Here is a 24,584-nt window from a genome sequence, read left to right on the forward strand (position 1 = left end):
TGCAGTAAACCATTTGTTTAGGTGAGCTTTTGGTTTGCTTGGCCTGAGTTTGAGAGGTGCCAGTTTATCTAGGGTGACAAGCATGATATTATTGAATTCTTGTACTAGGGTGCTAGGGCTTAGATTAGCTGATAATGCATTGAGGGTCGGTAATATAACTGGGATCACTTTCTCTACCGTAATGCATTTTTTGTTTCTGGTTAAGCATGGCGGTGCTATTGGAAGGACTGTAGGGTTAGGTCTGGAAGTGGCTAGGTTAAAGGACACTAAAGAATGGTCTGTCCAAGGTAGGGGTCTTATGGATAGGATAGTGGCTGAGCAGTTACAGTCGGCTATCCAATCTAGCGTTCTTCCCTTCAGGTGCGTAGGCTTGTCAACTCTTTGAGTTAGGCCTAGAACGTGAATAGTGTTGGCTACCACTGTAGCATTAATATCCGTAGTGTCATGGAAACCTAAGTTAAAGTCCCCAAGGAGGATTATTTGCGAACAAGGTTTGAGGTTATTAGTGAGAAGGTTGTGGAGATCCTCTTCAAAGGTGCCTAGGGGCCCTGGGGGTCTATATAAAAGGTGGATGTTGAGAGTTTGATTATTATTTATCTGGATTTTAGCAGATAAGGTCTCGCAAGATTGGATCGATTGGGTGGGTAGTAGTCTGAGTGAGAGGCTCGTTTTGGAGATTATGGCGATGCCACCACCTCTTGCACCTTCTCGGTCATTTCTGATTATCGTATAGCCGTCCGGGATGGCTAGCATGAGTGAGGGTCCTGCTGCATTGTGTAGCCACGTCTCTGTAATAGCGAGAAAGTCAAGGTTGCCTTCTGAGATTAGATCGGCAATGTCTAGGGCATGGGCGACAAGCGATCTCACGTTCAGGAGTGCTCCAACGATAGTTGGGGTCTTGGAGACCTCTGTAGCTTGGGGGGATGGAGTAGTAGGTGTGTTAGGTGTAGTGGGCTTATTGTTCTGAGTTGGGCAGGTATTGGAATTGGGTGAAGGAGGTGGTCTAATATAGCGAGGATTACAAATCTGCTGGTGGTTAGTTTTGATGTTGGTAGGGGGAAGAGACCTACGAGGAGGTTCATGCAGTTTAGTTAGCCTGGCGCGGAGTCTAAGGTTTCTACTAAGTGTATCACATGGACGTAATACAGAGGTGCCTGTCTCAAGGGATCCGTGGCTAGAATATAGGTATTGGCCTGGAGAGTTACAGGTCAGATGTATTACCGATGTCAAAGGAGGCAGGGTGTTAGGTAGGCTAACATCTAGCATGATGAGTAGATGTAGGATAGTCCTCAGTAGGACTGTGTAAATAGCTGGTCGATACATAGTTATGTAAGGAGGCCTATCTAGCGTACCACATTAGTAGTTGGTGGGAGCCTTTGGTAACAAGTACAAAGCACAATGTATGCTAGAGGTATTAGCATGTAGGAACGATTTGGTAGTAAAAGTCACCTAGATACTAAGTGCTAATATGATATATGTAGTCAGTGACTCAATAGCAATGATTCAACTATACCGGCTAGGTAAGTACAGGCGCAAATGCAATCGGGGTCTCAGAGGCAGAGGTTTAACTGTGCTGGCTAAGAAAGTACAAGTGCAAGTGTAAACAATGGGCCTCATTAGGACCCAGGCGGATTTCGCGGTGCTAAATGCACCGCGAAGCACGGCGGAAAGCCGTCGATAGCGCCATGGGGGTTGGCGGATTTACCGCCCCATTCCGACCTCGGCGGAGCGGTAAATCCCCAATCCCCATTCTGCCCTTCCCCATTCCCATTCTTGCCCCATAGGGTATAATGGGAGTGGGGAAGGAGTTAATTACGCCACCGTAAAATACGGTGGCGTAATTAACAACGAGGTCCCGTAGCGCCATGGTTTTCTCCGCCTGGTAAAACCAGGCGGAGAAAACCTCCATGGCGCTAAGGGAACTCGTAGTACGGCGGACGGGTCCGCCGCGATTAGCGCTGGCGGAAACCCACTCCGCCTGGGTCCTAATGAGGCCCAATGACTCAGAGATTGGGCCGACTAGGTAAGTACAGAATCAAATGCAAACAAGGTCTCAGCAACAAAGGTTCAGCTATGCTGACTAGGAGGGTAGAGGACCAAAAGTACAATCAATAATTCAAGGCAATAGTTTGGCTAGGTCGAGTAGATGAATGCAGCAGGTTACAGGTAGGTAGGTAGACATCACAGTTATGTGAGTGGTGATCATGAAAGTGCAGTGCGGCATGCATATGAACAATAGGGGAAGAGGTACGCGAGTGTCCATGAGGCACAAGTACAGAGACGAGTTTTATGTGACCAAAGGTAAATTACAGCCGAGCCCGGAATTATACCTTGAATCACTAGGAATTAGGAGTCCAGGGGGTCTGGCAGACGGCAGTACTGGCAGATAACAGGCTGAGAACAGGCACCAGCCTTGTTTCCGAGGGCCTTGGAGGGAGAGGGCCGGCTTCGCCTGCCAGCGCCCAATGGCAGGGGATGTAGTCAGAGTGGCCAATCATGCAAGGCCAAGACTACTGCTGTGTGCCTGGTAAGTCACAGGGTGAGACCAGCCTGAAAGCGGTGGCCATCTTGGAAAGGGTACCTCATGTACCTCGGTGCTGCAAGCAGGGCGGAATCGTGCTCTTGCAGGTGCGGGGCAGCTGTAGGGCTGCCTAGGTCCTTAGTAGGGCATCACAGAGCAATTGTGGGCATTTAGGCATCGATTTTGGATTTTCGAATTTGGATGCAATGAAAATTAGCGCAATGTGGAGGCGCTTACCAAATTGCAGCAGCTGATCCGGGAATGATTCATGGCTGGCCCCGCTGCTCCTGCAGTGTCGGGCCTCAGGAGATGAGCTACTACACCCCTATAAGAAACAATACACATTTTACTCTACAGTACATGACACGGAGTCCAGAATAGATTATTGGCTTGCTTCCACAAGCCTCATGAGTCATTTAGACATGTGTGAGATACTTCCCCGCACCCTTTCAGACCACTTCCCTGTTACAATGGAAATGTCATAGAGGGATACAGCTCCCACGGTTAGGCGATGGAGGATGCCACTGGACATCCTGAAGGACTCTGCAGTAGCAGAGGCATTGCACATAGAAGTTGAACACTTCCTTGAAACCAATACTCGATCTGTAGATAGTCGCCATACTCTCTGGGAGGCATTCAAGGTTTGGGTGGGAGGGATGTTGCTCTCTAAATCCACAGGCATGCTGAAGGCAGTCAGGAACGAACTTGGTGTGGTGGAACAATTATTGGGCAGTTTAGAAGCGAAATACACTGATGGGCATGACAACGAGACCCTTGCGGAAATCAATAGTGCCGTATTGGAATTTAATAAACTAGCTGCTAGAGAACTGCTGTATATGTCAGCCCCTCATAGAGCGCGTATATACGGCGAGGGCAACAGAGCTGGACGCACCTTGGCATTCCTCCTTAAAGCAGATAGACAGCACTTGACGATCTCCAGTATATCAACGAGTGACGGCTCGGCGGTCACTAGCGAATAAGGGATAAATAGGGAATTCACTCGTTTTTACATAGACCTGTATTCCAACCATGATTCAAAATCATCGAGTGACGTGGAAAAGTACCTCGACAGCATTCCCCTCCTAACGCTGCCTGCGGAATACAGACTCGCGTTGGAGCAGCCCCTGACCAAGGATGAAATCGCTGAAGCGATCAAGTCACTGGCTAGCGGCAAAGCACCGGGCTCAGATGGGTTGGGGGAGGAACTAAACAAGGAGTTAAGTGAGAAACTATCCCCAGTGCTACTGTCGGTATGGGAGGAGGCAGTTGAGGTGGGCACCCTACCACCATCAATGAGAGAGGCCATAATAACAGTCTTGCTGAAGCCCAGGCGGCCGCCCAACGAGATGTCCTCTTACAGACCCTTGTCCCTAATAAATTGTGATGCTAAAATATTTGGCAAGATCCTGGCCACGAGACTCCTCCCGCACATGCCCACATTGATACACTCAGACCAGTTCGGCTTTATTCCCACTAGGTCAACGGCCCTTAACCTTAGGAGATTGTTTGGCATCATGGCCCAGATAAAACCAGAAGCTCAGGCAGTGGCTGTGTCGTTGGACGCTGAAAAAGCGTTCGATTCAGTATCTTGGTTGTTTTTGTTTAAAGTGTTGAAGAAATTTGGTATAGGCCCATACTTTTTGAGATGCGTTAGTCTGCTGTACTCTGACCCTGGAGCCAGGGTACTGACCAGTCGCACGATGTCCGACTGGTTTGGGCTAGGGAGGGGTACGAGACAGGGTTGCCCTTTCTCCCCAATACTATTTGCCCTCACCATTGAACCGGTGGCTGCAGCAATTAGGGAACACCAGGGACAGAGAGGTATCACAATGGCCGGCCTGACTCACTCCATATTCCTATATGCCGATGACACGTTGTTATACATCCGTGAGCCGGATATACACTTAGGCCCGGCGATCGAGGCCATCCAGGAATTTGCCGAGTATTCTGGATATAAAACAAACAGATCCAAATCTGAGATTTTCCCCCTCACCCATGCCACGAGATGCCCAGCCAACACATATGGGTTAAAATGGTCCCCAAGCAAAATGAGATACCTGGGAATTATTGTGTCTGGTGGCGGTGCCACTCTTTATTCTGACAATCATGAACATCTCCTAGGTATTATATCCACCAAGCTCCATTTATGGACGAAACTCCCCATTTCGCTCATTGGCCGAGTGGCCATATTAAAAATGGTAATATTGCCAAAGTTATTGTATATATTCACAAACGTCCCACTATGGCCGGGGGCACAGTTCTTTAAGACCCTTTGTTCCTTGGCGGTGGAATTTGTTTGGGGAGGGGGCACACCCAGAATGCAGTGGGAAAAAATGGTTGAACCTTACAATAAAGGGGGCATAGCAGCCCCAGATTTTGAATTGTATTACCTAGTGGCGCAAGCCCAATTTATCAGGCACTGGTATGATGTACAGTGTACCTCCCCCCATGTTGTTATTGAAACACATGCTGTTTGCCCCACCGACTTACGTTCCATAATCTTTAGCAAAAAACATAAGGATGACTGTCCATTCCACCCGGTTAGCATAACAGTGCATGCATGGTCCAGATTATTTCGTAGGCTGGAGCTGGAGACTCCCTATTACTCGGAAGCCCCCTTCTGGACCTTCCCCGGTATAGCACCATCTTTTGACCCGGATGTCCAAAAAAACTGGGATCCAGATGAGGAATTCAAACTGAAAGATATATATCCTAATGGTAAATTCATAACACTAGAGGAATTTAAAGTTGGTATGGGGAAGGATCAACTGAAGATATTACAATACCACCGGATGCGGATGGCCTTTAAGGCCAGATGGCCCCTGTTTCCAGAAGAACCACCTTCCCACCCATGCCTCACAATACTGTCTACACAGCAGAAGGTTAGTGTCTCAGGGCTCTACGCAGTGGTACAGGCGAATACGCCCACGACAAATGGTATCAGGGATTCGTGGGAGGCTGACCTGGGAAGCACCATCTCAGACAAGGCATGGGGAAAATACTGTGATCTCACCTAATGGGTGTCTATAAATGCAGGCTTACGCCAGATCCAATTTAAGGTACTGAATAAGTTACACTATACGCTTGTGAAGGTGGCTAAGTTCTCCATCGAAATGTCCCAGCTAGTTGTCCGAAATGTGGAAGCGCACAGGCCGATTCCTTCCATATTTATTGGAGTTGTCCTCCCATATACAAGTTCTGCCTGGTGGACATTACACAGATCCCTGCAGACCTGTCGCCCCGAAAATATCTATTTGGAGATATTGGTAAGACCTCGGAGATGACCAGGCGTTTATTTAATGTAGCATGTATAGTAGCAAAAAAATGTATACTGCAACAGTGGAAGAATGCATACGCACCACGGATCAATCATTTTCTAAGGGAACTGTCTCAGGTCAACGAATGTGAAGAACAGTATGTATTATCGCTACCAAGACCATGTAAACCTAAAGACATTTGGGCCCCGTTCAGAGTCTACTTGTGTGAACTGGGTTCGGACGGAAGTATCCCAACTAGACCTGAAAACGAACAGACTGTGTAACAAAATGCTGGTTGTAATTGTGTTTCGACTTTGTAATAAGAACAATTGTATTCTATGTAATGTCATGTTCAAGCTGCGACGTGTACCACCATAATTAATAAACAAAGTTTTAAAAAAAACGTTCCTCTTTGTATCAAAAATCGAAGACTTTCGATTGTTAGATGGATTTTGCTTAAGCCGTTGCAGGACCACTTTGATTAATTTCTCATTCTCAACTTTTACTTTCGCTTTTGCCACTTCTTGGCTTGATACCTCACAGAGACTTTCGATTGAGTACACTTGCTGTGCCGGACCACTCTGTCACTGGTATTGTATCTTTCTCTGTTAAAGTTCAAACATACATCAGAATTTAAGCTTTCCTCGTGTCTTTCATCACACGCATTACCAATCGTCGTTCTTGCGCTCTTTATACAATATTGCCACTTGCAACCTTGACTTCAGCACAGACTGGTCTTGCATCGGTCTCCCCAACTCACCGGCTGTGTTGATCTCCTTGGCGGTGCTTTGATCATGGAGCCAAGGACGGTACCACAGTGGCTGCTGCTCCTCCCCGACTTGATCAGCCATTGACTAGGGCCCGGGCTCTCTCCAACACACAATGCAGGATTCTTCAGTCTGATTTCCTGGCCTTATGCTTTTTAATCTGAAGGATTCTGGAAAGTAACAGTTTCTCGCCGGAAAGGTCAAAGGTATATCCTTTCTTGAACACCTTTCTTAGTTTGCAGTCTTTCTTCCCTCGTTCAGCCCACGTCTGGAAAATGCTGTTGCTTTGTGTGCTTTGCCTAGCTCAGAGTGTGCCCTTGTGCTCCGCCTTTTATCTGTGTCAGGAAGCTTAAAGGGGTAGTCCAGCTAAGAAATGTATTTAAAAAATAGATGGGCAACATTAAAAAAAAAAATACTAGCACTTTTTTTTTTTAAACTTCCTGCGTAAAATTTTGAGCTATTCAAGCTCAAAATTCGCAAAAGCAAGCACATGGGCGCATCCATTTTGTGAAATGGATGCCCGCATGTGCTGGCTTTTGCTTTTGCGGCACTAATGAAGGAAAAGCCAGCCAGCTGTAGTAAACAAAAGCTACCGCTGGGTGGCTTTTCCTTCATTGGTGCTGTACGCGGAGGACGGGGACCGGAGACCAGAGCAGGAAAGCTGCAGCTGAATCTCGGTAAGTGCTATTTTTTTTTTTTTAAAGTAAGCATTAGCTGCAGTTTTTTTTCTAAGTTTTCTGGGCTGGAGGAGCCCGGAAAACTTAGAAATAAAACCGCAGCTTTAAAAACGTATTTGTTTGCGGTCGCTTTTGAAGCGACCGCAAACAAATACAACATTATTGTGTTTGAAAACTCTGCGTTTTTTCTTTCCAAGTTTCTCAGGCTCCTCCGGCTCGGAGGAGCCCAAAGTGAAAGCCAAGGCAGGCAGAAACACAACACGGTTGTGTTTCTGCCTAAATCTGCTTTCCCATTTGGGGTTCTCGGGCTCCACGGGAGCCCGAGAGCCCCAAATGGGAAAGCAGATTTAGGCAGAAACGCTGCAGCATTTAGCATTTCCCATTTGGGGCTCTCGGGGGGCCCCCCGTGGGGAACCCGAGAGCCCCAAATGGGAAATCAGCTGTAGGCAGAAACACCGCGGCATGTAAACACAACCGCGTTGTGTTTCTGCCTGCCTTGGCTTTCACTTTGGGTCTCCGGTGCTCCCCTGGGGGAGCACCGGAGACCCAAAGTGATGGCCACAGCAGGCAGAAACACAACGTGGTTGCGTTTGAAAACGCTGCGGTTTTTCTTTCCGAGTTTCTCAGGCTCCTCCAAGCCGGAGGAGCCTGAGAAACTTGGAAAGAAAAACTGCAGCGTTTTCAAACACAATAACGTTGTATTTGTTTGCGGTCGCTTCAAAAGCGACCGCAAACATAAATACGTTTTTAAAGCTGCGGTTTTATTTCTAAGTTTTCCGGGCTCCTCCAGCCTGGAAAACTTAGGAAAAAAAACGCAGCTAGTGCTTATTTTTAAAAATAAATGAATAGCACTTATCGAGATTCAGCTGCAGCTTTCCTGCTCTGGTCTCCGGTCCCCGTCCTCCGCGTACAGCACCAATGAAGGAAAAGCCACCCAGCGGTAGCTTTTGTTTACTACAGCTGGCTGGCATTTCCTTCATTAGTGCCGCAAAAGCAAAAGCCAGCACAGGCGGGCATCCATTTCACAAAATGGATGCGCCCATGTGCTTGCTTTTGCGAATTTTGAGCTTGAATAGCTCAAAATTTTACATAGGAAGTTTAAAAAAAAGTGCTAGCATTTTTTTAATGTTGCCTATCTATTTTTTAAATAAAATTTTTAGCTGGTCTACCCCTTTAATGGAAGTCAGGTGTGAGTGGTTACCAGTAATTGCCTGACCATAGTAGTGGGACATGTCCGGTACAACGCTCGGGTGCGAGTCTGTTTTCTCCCAGAGCGGGCTGTCCGTGTGAAAGTGTTGGTGAAGGGAAAGGTGGATGGGGTAAAGTTCCCAAATATCCTACCAAGTAGGATGGGTTAAAGGTGTTACAGGCAGGGGGAAACCGCATCTCACCATCAGGTGTACCACTCCCCGAAGACCCCTCACCCAGGTGATCCTCCTGCACTGGTCCACCCCCAGGAACTGGATCCAAAAGCAGTGTCAGTGTCCTGGCCACCTTGATGACAGATCCCCGAGGACTAGCGGGTGAGACACCTTCTGGCTTCTCACATTAAGGACACAAAGAATCCTAACTGCACTTCACTTTAGGTTGATTGTGCGATTGTAATAATACAAGAATTCATAAAACGAGGAATAGGAGTTTGGTGGTACATTTGCAGTAAATACACACAGATACCACCAAACTGTATTACTGTTATGCCGGCAACGGTTGTAAATCCCCATTCCATGGAGTCCCATTGGACTCATGGGGGGATTTGCTGGTATTACTGGCACCGGTAATATCGGTGTGGGTATTACTGGCTATGTTTGCGGGTTCGGCGCCTGACTTACCTCCTCTTCTTAGCTGTAGGTAACTCGGGTGCCCCACCGGCAAACGTGCAGTTGGCCAGTGCAGGAACGTGCCAGTAAACGTTATTACCGACACGTTATTACTGCACCGGCCAACTTGTAATGAGGCCCATAGACTCTCAGTACTGACAGTCTTAGGCGCCAGTGAGTTTCTCTATAAGAATGAGTAAAACAAGCAAGGCAAGTAAAGCAGAAGGACTTGCCTCCAAAAAGTCAGGACAGGTTTGAGCAAAAAGAAACAATATCCCATATCTTTGAGGGGGAAAGGGCCAAAAAGAAAATGTTTCCTAATAGTTAATAAATCTTGTTTTGAACCGGATACAGGTTTGTGTATGCTCTGTTGATACTTCGCCATAGTAAGTAAAATGTTTGCCCTATTTGACGCATGTGGTATATAGGACTAAGAAACGGTGGCCACTGTTCAAGAATACTTGTACATTTGCTGAAAAATCTGCTAGGAAATTATATTTCATTTTACATAGATGCTTGGTCACACTGGCAGCTATTGTCAACTTGTTTTGAGTCCGGTGGATAAAATTCTGCGCCTGGATCCCTGTTTCTGACCTTGCTCTTGTTTTTATTTGCAGCATGCCCACAAGGTTGTCATTGCCAGAGAACAAAATATTTCACTGGAACAAAAGCTTTTGGTTATGGAAGAACCCATTGAGCCCCATATGTAAGTAAAGCTTTTGAAAGTGTCTTGTCGTCCTCACCTAGCTTCTTCTATTTCTAATGCATAGTCACTGTTACTTAGAGGAATGCAATGGGATTGCAGGGGAAGGTTGCCACATCCATCTAGTCTGCCAATTTCCTGATCCACGGTAGTATATTATCATTATTATATTATAATTGTTTTTTTATAACGCGCTTAAAACCAAAGAGGTTTCTAAGCACGCACCCGGGATTCAAACCTGTGATGCTCTGCGTCGTCTTACTTCCAAGACGAGCGCGTTGCCACTGAGCTATATTACCTGTACCGTAATGTCATGCATTCCACATACTTGATAGCTCTGCCTTTAGTCTCAATCATATACTGTATAATAAAAGGATAGATGTATGTTTGTCTGAAGCCGGCATTTGCCCGCTTCGCCTGTTACCACAACTAGAGGGAGCTTTTGCCTTACGCATACAACAATAAGACTTCAAGTTGCGCAGAATAGACTGCCCGCTTTGCCTGTTATAACCGCTAGAGGGAGCTGTTCATCTTTCAGGCAAACAAAATATGTATTACAACAATGATAACATACAATTAGCTGCAGAAAAGAGCCAAGACAGGGATAACACTTTTAACAGCATACTTCAAGTTGCATACACTAAGAAAATATATATATAAAAAATAAATACAAATATTTTCAGCATATCACACCTCCACAGTGGGCCTCATTACTAGATTTGCAGTAAAAAACAGTCATTACCGGCATGGCGGTAATAACGCGTCCGAGTAGTCTTGACGCCACAAATAGCAGCTGATTACGAGAGTGCGTACACGCACCTCACGCCATGCCAGTAATGGCCGTACCGCCATGCCGTAATGACCCCCAACCCCCCCGATAGCGGCATCATGAAACGCGCTGATACCGGCTCCGCCTATGACTACCCCTAAATAACGGCACCAGTAGACCATAGTGGTATTACCGGGTCCATAAAAACCGGACCCGGAAGTAAGGTCATCGCGCCAGAACGGGAAATGTGCCGGCGGCCATCTTTAAAAACACAATCCATTGAAATCCTCCAAACACAGGACCTGTACTGACTAGAGAGCACACAGAAACTGCATAAAATGGCAAAAGCTACCGGGAAAGGCGCCTCCCGGCTGCGCAAGAAGAGATTCTCAGATGATGAGCTCAAAATGTTGGCAGACACATTGGTTGAGCATGCCGATGAGGTGTTTTCGGCAGACCTGAGGCGTCCCGCCCAACTCTGCAAGAAAGAAATATGGGACGAAGTGGCCAGGAACGTCAGTGCGGTCGGCACCACCACCCGCACTGTCAAAGATGTAAAGAAGCGGTGAGCGGTGGGACGATCTATGCCTCCGCGTCAGAAATATATTGTCGGCCAACCGCAGTCAGGGGCTGGCAACAGGCTGCGGGGACCACTCTCTCACCAAACTCACCAGGTGGGAAGAGACATGCAGCACGACCATCATCATGGAGGGAATCGAAGGATTCGGAGATGGTGAGTTGGGAGTACCGTCATCGGCAGATGAAGGTGAGTGTCCCCACAACCAAAGCATGGTGTAGGTCAACTAATAGGATAGTGAAGTAAGGCAATGCATGCCCCATCATACACACATGGACATATCCCGGTCCAGATGGTGGGCCAACCACTGTCACATTAATATGCATGCTGCATGCCAATTCCATACCCAATAGAAACCTACACACAGTAAAACTGCATGTGTCACACTGCACGCAAACCAAAACACAACGGTAGGCCCCACAGCAGACCCCACCGCAAAAATGTGAGAACCTGACGTATGCCAATATAACCTCCCGCTATTGCAAGCGCCCTGTCCGCCACAACTACAAGAATGCAATGCATCAAATGGGAATAACTGCACTAACACCAATGTATTCATGATGCACATACTACCATCACTGATGCCCTGCCTCTCTTGGTCCCCCATAGGCACGGATGCTGACAGTGACAGACAGGTTGTAGCCGCACAGGCCAGGACACCTGTTAAAAAATCCAGGCCCAGGGATGATGGCACCAGGGCATCAACATCGAGGGCAATTCCGATGCTCAAACTGCCACACAAAGCTCCACCATCAGCACAGGCCAAGCCACAGGACAGCCAAACACCAACTGAGACACCACATGAGGAAACTGAAACACAGGACGTGTCCACAGTAGTGGAAGCAGAGGCAGACGGGACACAGTCGGCCGCCACCAGCTCCATTGGGTAGGCGGCTGCCTCAGTGCCCCATAGTGATGCTGAGGGAGAGTGCCAGGGTGAGGAGCACTCACAAGGGGACAACAACCTGTATGGGGATGGTGCACATACACGAAGTCCCCTGCCCACCCCCCAACCCAAGCACACCACGCAGGACACCATAGACGGAATCCCAGACGGCACCCCTCAGCACCAGTCCGGAGGACAGGGGAGTCGAGATGTTTGGTCCCCATCAGAGGACAGCCCTGCATTGGGCCCCTCTGCAAGTGCCCCGTCCACCCCCACAGCCATTCGTGATATAGAGGGGCGCATGACGCGAATGGAGGGGCGCCAGGAACAGATGACTGAGCTCGTTCACAATGATGTAGACGGTTAAATACACCCGTTGTGTGCAAAAATGATCATGATGCGCCATTGTTTATTTGGCGTGTGCTTATTCAATGCATGGGAGTGCACAGCACACAACCTGTGTCCTTATGCACACGATCCAAGTGCCCAGAGTACAACAAACATTGCACCCTCAGCATCCCAGTGTCTCAGAAGGAACTGTCTATCACTGATTGGCGCACAGCACATCCATCTCGTGAATCGCGACCTGGCAGAGGTGCTACTTCTCCTCCCTCCTCATCCTCACCCGGTGCTTGCTGGTCAATGTCAGGTAGCAGAGGTACGTTTCTCCGGATGCACATGTTGTGCAGCCTGGCACAGACCATGATGATCTTTCCCACCTTCTCAGGCCTGTAAAGGTGTGAGCCACCAGACCTGTTGAGGCAGCGGAACCGTGCCTTCAACAGGCCAAAGGTCTGCTCTATCACAACATGGGTACGGGTATGAGCCCAATTGAAGTCCTCTTTGTGCCTGTTCTGCAAGTTCCTGACAGGGGTGAGGAGCCACAGCTTCAAGGGTTAGCCAGCATCACCTGCCTGGGAGGACAATAAGGTATATGTGAGTTTATATCTACTGTGACACCTGTACTTGGCCTGTACATTGTTCATGTTGGTACGCAGGGTATCTCCAATGGCACCCATTGGCTACACATATGCGCAACTATCTGGCCTGTTCGTGACTTGGCCAAAAAATGGTGGAGTGCATGTGTCACATACAGGACTGAGGGGCCTTCACATCGGACTCGCCACACAACCAGATGGAATGAGAGGGACCATGATGTAGTCACCATTGAGGGATGTGTGGCAGGTGATGTGACTGAATGCGTGTTTGCCAGTGTCTTGTGGTTTAGGCTGTTGTCCGCCATGTCACATGTACTTTGCACTCTCATGCCTGCAGCTATTTGATGTTGACATGACCATGTCTCTGGATGTCTGCACACATGTATATATGTACTGTGCCATGGTCCACAGGTGTGGGTTGTGTTATCCACATGATGCAGGGTGTCCACTTGCATGCTGGTACTCTTGTACTGTGGATGCCTGCCACTGTATTTGCACTCATATAGGTGATGTTCAGTACTTTGTAGGTATGTTTACTAGCAGTATTGGCACAAGTTTGATTATGATTTGTCATTCATCGGTTCATTTTCCCATGGTGACATGCAGCGCTACTGTGGTGGAGGGCCAGTGACAATCAGTGTATTCCCTGGGTGGGATTCATTTGTGCGCACTCATAGATGCATGACCTGTGTTGTGCTTTGCTGCGGTCATGTACATTATGTTTACTGACTGCATGTTGCTGAATTGTGTTGCAAAGGGTACGGTCTGATGTGCAGTGGACGTGTTGAGGTGTGTGGGGTGCTTGCAAGTCTGACATATTGCCATTGGTGTGCAGCAAGAATAAGTTGGATGACATTTTAGGTGTCATGTTCAGGTTGGGATGTTTTGGGGCACAGTGTTTTGCAGTATGGGCAGTGTCCAGTCACCACCCCATATCACCCAGCTGGAGTATGCATCCCCCCCCCATTACACTGCAATGGGCCTGTCAGACGATTTAACCAGCAGCCAGGCACGTCGCGCAGCATGTCCCTCCATGTAGCGGGGTAATGAGGAGTTCCGCAGCACCATTGCATCTTGAGTTCATCCGGAATATCGGGCACAGCAATGTGTGATCATCTTGCTGGAGACACATACCATCTGCACATTGATGGAGTGGTATAGCTTACGATTGCGGTACACCACCTCCATGGCATGAGGGACCACTAATTCCACATGGGTGCAGTCAAGGGCACTGATGCAATTAGGCATGCCTGCCAGTGCATGGAAGCCCATTTTGTCATTAACTTCCTGGGCAGTCCGTGGTAGGGATATGTAGTCCCTTGCCTGCTTCAGGAGGGCATTCAGCACTTGGTTCAGCATTCGTGAAAAACAGGGTTGAGATATGCCATGCAGCTGCCCCACTGTGTGCTGCTAGATGCCCGTGGCCAGAAAGTGGAGCACAGACACTACCTTCAGTAGAGGGGAAATGGCAGTGCGGATTTCAATCAGGCTAACGTGTTGTTGTGTATCATGTCCACAATGGTGGTGTTGGTGTCCCAGTCCAGGGGGTACAGGGTGTGGATCTGCACAGAGATTAGGTTGTAAGGACTGGCGCTGATGCGAGGGATTGGTGGCTGCCTATGTGAAACCACCGGCTGCACTGGTGGGACTTGCTGGGCCTGTCTCACCCTCCTTCTCCTCCTGCGTCTCCTCTGTAGTGCCTATTGTAGTTGTTGCTCATGGAATAGCAATGCAGGCATGTCCCCCAGCCCCAAATTTGCAACAGCAAGTGGGATCATTTTGGTGTAGGAAGGGGTGTGGTGTGTGCGTGTACTCTTTTTGTGCTGGGCCAGACTCCATTGCCTCCACCTGTGCTGACTGTGTGCACCTGTAGCAGTTGGGAACACAGCAGATTGCTATTAATGGGTGATCCGTAATGCCGGCATCGTGGTGACCCTAATTACCGCCTTCAGGAAGCCGGTAGGAGCATGTCTGCGTGACTTGTAATGTCCTCCTGTTAACGGCATCCCGGTATTGCCGCCACGAAGGGCGTGTGTACGCGAACATGCCGGTACGGAGGGGCACGGTCCAAGCGGTGGCGGTAATACTGTGATGTCGACTCGTAATAGGCCGGACCGGTAGATGATGCCAGTACTACCATACCAGCATCGTTTTGCCTTACCGTGAATCTCGTAATGAGGCCCAGTGTCTCTATTAACACTCTGGACATTTCTTTGTTCACGCGCTTTCGCCCGTGTACACAGGCTGTTGCACTGGTATTATTAATAATTTCCTGGGACTGTTGCAGAGCTTTCTGCATTCTACTTGTACTATACTGATCAAGCTGTTGTCACAGATGGCTTTAATAACACCGACTCCCAAAGATAGTTCAACGTTTTTTATTGGTTTTCTTGAATGGGACTCTATCGTCCGTCAATTTCTCCCTCACCTAGAATCAGCAAGACCTTCCCTAACACAAGCATCCCTATTCCCCAAGTTATCAGCTCCCGATTATTAACCCCTACTATCTATATTGTAACTGGCTGATCGTGAGAGTCTAAAGGCAACTGCCCTATCTATTTAACTCCCTCCAGGATGTTCTAGGTGTGACCTTCTCGTCACCTGTGTTAGTTGTAGGGGTGTCTCCCAAATACTCCCACTCCACCCTATCTTCTACCTTCCATACCCTAATGTTCCTCTCTCCCTGTATTTCTGTCACTATTCCCCCATACACATATTCTCCTCTTTCTAACTCCACCCACCTACTCCTCTCTCTCTCCCCATCTTCATTATCTGACTGTCTGTTTTTCTCTTTGCCTCCAACCTCCGAACGTACTCTCTCCTACTACGCTGCAGTGACTACTCTACCCTCTGCTCACCACTACTTCTCTACCCTATACACACCACTACTACTCTCCCCTCTTCACACTACTACTCTCCACACCACTACTACTCACGCTACTTTCTAGTCAGTCACCCTTCTTTCATTTCTCCAGTCACTATTCAGCCTCTACACTCTTTCATGAACATTCTCACTTACACTTCTTAAATGCACATTTTATCACAGTACTACTCTTTCTCACCAAGCAACACCTCCCCTTTTCTGAAAATCACTTTCACACTCCAGTCGACCATCCTATCTCCTTCTGGTCCCTTGGTATGCCACGCCTCCTCCTCTGACCTCCCTCTTACCACCCACACCTTCCTGTTTTCTGTGCCCAGTTGTATGCGCCTCCTTCTCCCATTGGACCTCTCGGACTGGTTCCCAGTGGCAATCTTGCCTGCTCTTCCTTACATACCGAAGTACTCATACAAATGGGGGCTAAGCTCTGCCCCTTTCCTCTTCGTGGGTCCCCCGAACATGCTCAAAGACAGCCCACATTGATAAATATTCCAGTCCATGCCAGTATGCTGTGCTGTTGTGAGAGAACAGGTAAGTTGTTCCTACACAAGCTCATGTAAGGGAGCCGCTGCGCAGCTGAATTCCATGGTAGACGTATGCTAGAGTCCATCAGGGTGCTACGGCCGCTCTATCGCTGTGTACCGTTGGGTCTGCCGGCGGCGCGTATTGCTCTACGCTGCTGTGTACTGTGGCCACTGTGCTGCACAGTGGTTCCCCTTCTCTTCTGTACCCTCTCTGGTGAGCTGTCATACTGAGAGTGATCCGCTAGTAGTGGTGGTATTTGTAGTTGTCTGAAATGAGAATAAAGAGATTGGTGTAATAAAGAGTGATGCTGCACATAGAGGCACTTAGCGAGGGGACAGAAACCGGGGTCCTCCTAACTGCCACCTTACCTCTGGGGTAGGAATGGCTCTGAATTTTACCCTGGCAGCCCTCCCATCCCACAGTGAGAGGGGTCCCCATTCTCTCTTGACAAGGTCAGCCTACTGACCTTGTCACACTGTACATTGGCATAATTGTATTGTAACTTTTGGAACTAGGAAAAACTGTATGAACTAAGGAATCCCTGACAGCACAGCAATGTTTACCCTTCACTAGCATGACATAAATAAGGGTGAAGTGCCTAAACATTGATTTTTATTATTCTAAAAACTCTTTAAAACAACATTCATGACTTTTCTTTTGTACAGTCATTGAGTGAAGGGCCAGGGCGCAGCTTTTCCTACGTCCTCTCTTTGTAAAATTAACTCATCATAGAAATAGATTTGATCAAGTCAGTATAGCTTTATTTTCAGCTCAAAGCCATAGAGGCATTCAAATTCACAAATACAACACATAACTTTGACAATTTGAGTTAAAAGAAGCATGACAACTAATTTAAAAATGCATTAATTTTCAGAGTACCCTATTTGTAAAACATAAAAGTACAATTTTAAATGCTTTATACAAAATACAGTTCCAACAAGGCAATGCATGTACAATCAATAGCTATTTCAATATCTGCTAAACACCCCCATCCCCTACTACACTGGCATTATCCATCAAAAATGTCAATCACAATAAAAAGTCAGTATTTTAAAACTTTCAGAAGAAAAACCTCCAAAATCTTAGATTGGGACATAACTCGCAGCCCCAAACTAAAATTATTTCAGACTCAATAGTGAATTTGCAGGGGGGTTCAAACATAACCTCCAATAGCAGTGCAAATCCTACGTCTACATAGCCAAGCCCGGTGACTATAACGTGCAATATTTGTCACACAGTAAGGATTAGCAGTGCTTTTACAGAATTTTACAGCATCCACTACTGAGCGTACATTGATTTTATACTAAATTCACAGGCATGTAAATTAAGTGCGTCATATACTTTGTATCTGTGCGTGTGCACGTATGTGTGTGTGTGTGTGTGTGTATGAGCATGCATATATTTCTGAGGCGTGCAAATCTATTTACTCATATGCTTTGTGTAGGCAGTCATCTAGAGGTTGTTCCTAAGTATTCCAAGTAGTTTACTTCCAAAGTAAAAGGGCGTTGACTGGGGCGTTTCTGTCAAACTATCCCTATGTTATGTGTACAGGAATCAACATACTCCGATTTTATTTTTCCACCATCACTTTGTCGCATGAGAGACGGCAGAGGAAGAAATTGTAATTTGTCCACTATATGAGACAGGCATGGTATCAAGAGATAACACGGACAACTAAAAGATAGTTAGAAAACCTTTATTTTACTGGTCAGGATGGTGCAATGCCTATCTTGCCCTAGCTCTAATGTGGGAATGTTCCCTATCGGAAGTAAACTAAGGGAAGTCTAAGTCTGTCAGTCCAAAACAAAGTACTGTCTGTGTCAAAACCTATGCTTGCCTTCACTTCTATAGAATAACCATGTGTATGGGACTTGGTAAATTCAACTCCCTTACCCAAGTTCAAGGCACTCAGGATGACAAAGTTCCACAGGCTTGTCAGGACTCACTTGTCAAAAGTTCACAGTACAGGATTCACTTGTCAAAATGTTCACAGTACTTTATTTGGCTTCTCCGGGTTGCTTCTCCCTGAACCCAAAGGCCTTTGCTTTACACTCTTCAATGGGTCTCCCAGGCTTCCCTTGCCCAAGCTTAGACCCTTTTGATTCCTCAGAGTTCACTTTCAAAATACCAATGTTCAACTTGTTAAGTTCCACTTGCTTTAACGCAAAAATTTAACTTGCGTAATACAAATGTTCCACTTGCAAATCCATGACAGTTCAACGGGTTTCCTTCGGGGTTCCCTTCCCCATTCTCAATAGCTCCTCTTTGCTTATTTCACTTTAGTTTGTCAGGCAGTTCACTTGTTCAATGGGGCTCCCTTGGCTGTGGCGCAGTTGCCAGACCGCACAGTCCGCCCACTACGGGTCGTGCAACCACAGTGACCTGGGCTGTGCTGTGCTCTCTTGTTGAAGTTCATTAGCCAAAATAAGATTCTCTTTCAACATTCACTTTCTTTATAAATTAATGTTCCAATATCTTTTCTTCACTGGGTTTCTGTGGTTCTCCTGAAAACTTTCCCAGTATATATTTCTTAATTGTAGGGGTCTCTGCGGCCCTCCTCGATCACTCTCCCGCCTGTGGGCCATTCCAGTGCTTAATTATTCGTTAAAGAGTTTATTGGGGATTTTGCTAACAAATCATCTCTTCGCATAGCTCCCCCTTTCTCTCAATGCCTTTTTGCTCACACTTACGGCTTTACACAGCTCCCAATTTCTGAAGGTGGTCCTTCTTGACACAGAGGCTGTTTACTTAAAGTACATTTCGAATGGATTGTGTCCTCCAACGTATTCCTCATCTCGTGATAATTCGTTATCTCCAGCTTCGCTGCTTTAGAAAAAATGTTTCTCGGCAGAGGGCTCTGTGCTCGAGGTCGTGGCGTCGATTGTCCCTCGACGGACTCTGTCGATGTCACCAATGGTATAAAGAGCTTGAGCCGCGCCCGTTGCTTCAGTTCCGTTTTTCTGATCGCTTCGTTATCGAGAACGGCGCACTTCTATTTTCTGTGAAGAAAATGTCATCATCTTCAACTCCTTCGACACCCAAGACGGGGTTCAAGAAGTGTGTAGATTGTGGATCTAAAATGTCGATCACCGATCCCCACCGGATTTGTCTCTGGTGTCTCGGTTCCAGTCACCGAACAGACGACTGCGGGTCCTGTCAATCCATGACCGAGAAAGCTCTTCGTGAGAGGAGAGGTAAACTGCCGGTGGGGAGGGAAGCCTCTAAGAAGGCTATGTCTAAAAGACATAAGAAAGCGACTGATTCGAAGGAATCGGATCGCCATAGGCACTCAAAGAGATCTCGATCTAGGAATAGATCGAGACACTCCTCGTCATCGTCTAAAAAAATGAAGAGCAGACATTGATCTCCCTCATCATAATCATCGTCTTCAGAGTCGACCGAAGAAATTCGATGTCCGACTAAATCGGATTCTCCCAGTAAGTGGGAAGAATTCCCCAAAAAGATGATGGAGGTTTTCGAGAACGCGGCCCCGACCCCCCCCCCCCCCCCCCGAAAGACCCTCGAAAAAGTCATACCCCTAAAGTCGCTCCAAGACTACCATGGCAAAGACCGGTAGCGTTGAGGAATCTAAAAGAACTCTAGTCGATGTAAATCCGTCGAAGACTCTTCGAGAGTCGAGCATTTCTCCAGTGCGATGCAAAAAACACAAGTCGTTGAAGACTTGGCGTAGATAATTTCGACTCCAAAAACATCCTTGACGCCAGTATTGAAGTCATCTTCGAAGTCTTCGAAGACCCCTTCGACAATTTCGAAGGATTTATCAATTCCTTCGACGCGGATAGTAGAGGAAGAAAGGAGATTCACTCCATTGCCCAGATCAGACTTTTTCAAGTCTATGTCAGCAATTTATGAAGAATCTGCTTCAGAAGAGGACAAAGTTACTCCTCTTGGAGTTTCTTATGGTACAAGACAAGTTCCTGAGGAACTTATTGATCAGGAATCTAGAGTGAGAGACCTGATTGATACTCTACATTCTGCCAGTGGAATTGACACATCCCCAGAATTAGAGTTCGCCAGACCTGATCCTGCAGAGCATGCAGATGCTGGGTACAGGGGTCTTATGACCAGGGTAATTGAGTATATGGGTTGGGGTAATACTTCACCCATTTTTGAACAAGATGACATGACGGATATAATCGTCAAGGGACCTCAGAAAGATCCTGTTCTCCCTTTCCACAAGGCTCTTCAAAGGACTGTGGAGAAAAACTGGGAGAAACCAGAGAGTATTGCTGCTGCAGATAGCACTTTTCCAAACAAATATAGACCAGCTGGAACGGATCCTGAATATTTGAATAAACATCCGAATCCAGAGAGTTTAGTCATTCAGGCAGCATCCACTTCAAAACAAACTGCTTATCTAACTATCCCTCCAGATAGAGAGGATAAAAAAGTTGATGCCTGGGCACGTAAAGTTTTCACGTCAGGCAGTATGGCACTTAAGTCTGCAAATGTCACCTGTACCCTAGCCAGGTTTACCCATACCCTGTGGGACTGTATTTTGGCGGCGGCTGATCATATTCCGGAAGGCGAGGAAAGGGAAGGCTTCCTGAATATAGTTAAAGACGGGAAGGAGGCAATGGGGGAATGTCTCCAGTCTGGACTGGATACTGCTGATAGTATCAGCAGATCCATGGCTGGAAGCGTTGTGGTTGAGGAAGTCTGGGTTTGCACCAGACGTGCAAACTAGACTCCTCAACATGCCCTTTGATGGCTCGAGGCTCTTTGGCAGAAAGGCTGATGAAAGCCTAGAAAAACTTCAGATCTTGAAAGCGGCAGCTAAATCACTTAGTGCCTCTTTGTGCCAGCCTCTAAAACCCTATTCCGGCTCATCTTCCTGGAGGGGTCGTTCTTTTCGATGCTACTCCTCTTTTGGTAGAGGAAGAGGACAGGCTTCTCAAAGGGACAAAAACTTCCCTCATGGAGCACAAGGAAGAGGTGCAAAATCAGCCTCGGGGGCGGCATCTGTACCCTCAGCCACTCCTGCAGCCGCCTCCAAATCCCTCTGAGACCTTGTTGCACAAAACACCAGTGGGATGCAGGATCTCTCAGCATCTGAAGGAATGGCGGAGCATTACCTCAGATGCTTGGCCACTGGAAACAGTAGCCCAAGGTTACTGCCTCCCCTTCCAAAAAAGGCCTCAGAATCATCCACCGGGAGCCAACTCCGCCAAAATTCCGGATCCGCTCCTGTTGCAGGAAATTTTAACCCTGCTAGAGAAAGGTGCCGTAGAACTGGTACCTGTAGCGGAGAGGAACAGGGGTTGGTACTCCCCATATTTTCTCATCCCAAAAAAGGACGGAGGACTGAGACCCATCTTGGACTTGAGAAACTTGAACAAGTTCCTCAGGAAGGACAAGTTCAAGATGGTGACTCTTTCTCAGATCCTTCAGGCTCTCCAACTCCAAGTTTGGTTGGTATCATTGGACCTTCAGGATGCTTACTTTCATGTGCCAATTCATCCAAAGCACAGAAAGTACCTGAGTTTCGCGAATGGCAATTCTCATTATCAATTTCGAGTTCTGCCATTTGGGTTGACCTCCGCCCGAGGGTTTTCACCAAACTGTAGGCGGTTGTGGCAGCAAGTCTCAGGAGAGGGGGCATTCACATCTACCCCTACCTGGACGATTGGTTGATCAGAACAAGTTCTCCAGAACAAGCTCAGGAACATCTTTCGATCACTTGCCACTTCCTCCACAAATTGGGCTTATCCCTCAATTTCAAGAAGTCCCACATGATACCATCCCAGAAGCTCCAGTTTATCGGAGCAGTCTTGGACACTTCCTCGGGAAAAGCCTCGCCTCCCAAGGTGAGAGCTCTCCACATCCAGCAGATGGTAACAAAATTCCAGAATGCCCAACGTCTACCGGCCTTCGATTTTCTCAGGTTGCTTGGCCTCATGGCATCCTGCATTTTCCTAGTACCAGAGGCCAGGTTGAGAATGAGATCCCTTCAATGGGCAGTCAGAATTCAGTGGTCCCAGTTCTCAGGGAATATGTCGGATCTTCTGCAAGTCCCGAGCGCAGTTGCTCAGGATCTTCTATGGTGGGCTTGCAACAACAACATTCTCAAGGGAGAGTCTTTTTGGCAACCATGGCCGGAGATAACAGTAGTGACAGACGCCTCACTCACGGGGTGGGGAGCACACACCAACTATCTGGCAATCAGCGGTCATTGGTCTCCATCGGAGTCCAAACTACAAATCAACCTTTTGGAGCTGAGGGCAATCAGACTAGCTCTGAAGGCCTTTCTGCCCTCTGTACAAGGAAAGAATGTCCTGATAATGACGGACAACACGGTGGCCATGTACTACCTCAACAAAAGAGGAGGAGTAGGGTCACTATCACTGTGCAGAGAGGCAATGCAGCTATGGTTCTGGGCAATACGAGAAGGAATCTCTCTATCGGCAATTCACCTAGCCGGAGAGAAGAACACGGCGGCAGACGCTCTGAGCAGGCAGAACACGGTCTCTCACGAGTGGGAGATAGCTCAGGAAGTCCTTCTGGAGATCTTTGTCCTTTGGCGAACCCCTCAAGTGGATCTGTTTGCCACGCGATTAACCAGAAGTGCGATCAGTACTGCTCAAGGGAATTTCCTCAAAGAGGAGCTCTGGGAGACGCATTCGTAGTGGAGTGGAAGTTTCGACTGCTGTACGCATTTCGCCCAGTCCCCGTGATTCCTCAAGTAATCAGGAGGTTGAGAAAGTTCAGGAAAACCATGATCCTAATTGCCCCGGATTGGGCCAGGAGGACGTGGTACTCGGACCTTCTGGACATGTCCATCTGCCTTCCAATACGTCTTCCACAAAGAGAGGATCTTCTCTCGCAAGAGGAAGGTTGGGTTCTCCATCCAGAAGTCAAGACACTCAACCTTCACGCATGGTTTCTGAGAGGTTGAGATACAAGGATTGGGATCTTCCGGATGATGTAATGGAAATCTTGGTTTCGGCCAGAAGACCAGCAACAAAATCTTTGTACCGATGTCGCTGGAACAGGTTTAGTAACTGGTACAAAGACAAGAATGTGGACCCTTTTCAGTGTGGCACCCCAATGGTGCTTTCTTTTCTATTACATCTAGCTTATGTGGGGCTCCAGATAGGAACAATCGAAGGATACCATGCTCCGCTGTCCATTTTCAAGCGCTCCTCGGAAGAGGTTTCATATTTCAAAATACCGGTAATCATTCAATTCTTAAAAGGGCTTACTAATGTATACCCTCCAGTACCTTTTCATGTACCAACTTGGGATTTAAATTTAGTACTAAAATTCTTGACTTGCATACCTTTTGAGCCTCTGCATTCATGTCCATTGAGGCTTTTAACTCTAAAAACTGTCCTTCTTGTGGCCCTATCATCAGCCCGTAAGGTTAGTGAACTTCAGCCTCTCTCATGCAAACCACCATATACTATTTTTTATAAGAATAAGGTAGTCCTTAAAGTTAAACCTTCGTTCTTACCAAAAGTAGTCTTGGACTTCCATTTGTCACAAAAAATAGTACTACCAACTTTTTATCCTCCTCCTCATCTGTGCAAGGAAGAGGAGAGATTACACAGACTAGATCCCAAGAGGGCTCTTAGTTTTTACATCTCAAGGATGGCTAAATTGAGACAAGATGACCAACTATTCGTGGGTTATACTGGTCATAAATTAGGCTTATCTGTAACAAAACAGACCATTTCCCGCTGGATCGTATTAGCCATAGTTGAATGCTACAGATTAGCGGGGAAAAGAACCACCAGATGGGCTTCGTGCCCATTCTACAAGGGGAATGGCTACTTCTGCGACTCTAAAGAGGGGAGTCCTGGCAGCAGATATTTGTGCAGCTGCAACCTGGAAAACAATGCATACTTTTGTTAAACATTATTTTTTGGATACTGCCTCCTCTAATGAGGGTTTATTTGCCAAGGCAGTTCTGCATTCTGTCCACGAAAACTGAAATTAGTACTCCCGCCTCCAAAATTGCTACTGCTATGGGAGCCTATCACAAGATGAGGAATACGTGGGAGGACACAATCCATTCGAAGAACAAGTTACTTACCAACTGTAACGTTCTTTCGACTGGATGTTCCTCCCACGTATTCCTCATCGACCCTCCCATCCTACCCCACAGTACAGTTTACGTTTTCTTACACTTTCCTCTCACGAAGAATGTATCGGTCATGGGGCACACCTGGGTGTTCCTCCTATATGTTTCATCGAAAAAACAGAGCTATTTATACCATTGGTGACGTCGACAGAGTACGGAGTC

The 24,584-nt window shown here is 47.2% G+C and overlaps 1 protein-coding gene across 1 annotated transcript in view; it reads left to right on the forward strand.

Annotated features, from left to right (window-relative positions):
* The window catches only part of TERF2 (telomeric repeat binding factor 2), a 498,766-nt gene that overhangs the window by 330,631 nt on the left and 143,551 nt on the right, over window positions 1-24,584 (forward strand). The window contains exon 6 of the mRNA XM_069635526.1: window positions 9,657-9,745. Coding sequence (XP_069491627.1) covers window positions 9,657-9,745 — 89 coding nt within the window. The remainder of the gene's footprint in view (window positions 1-9,656; window positions 9,746-24,584) is intronic.

This window comes from Ambystoma mexicanum, chromosome 1q (assembly GCF_040938575.1).
Source record: "Ambystoma mexicanum isolate Mex_15411 chromosome 1q, UKY_AmexF1_1, whole genome shotgun sequence".
Lineage (NCBI taxonomy): Eukaryota > Metazoa > Chordata > Amphibia > Caudata > Ambystomatidae > Ambystoma > Ambystoma mexicanum.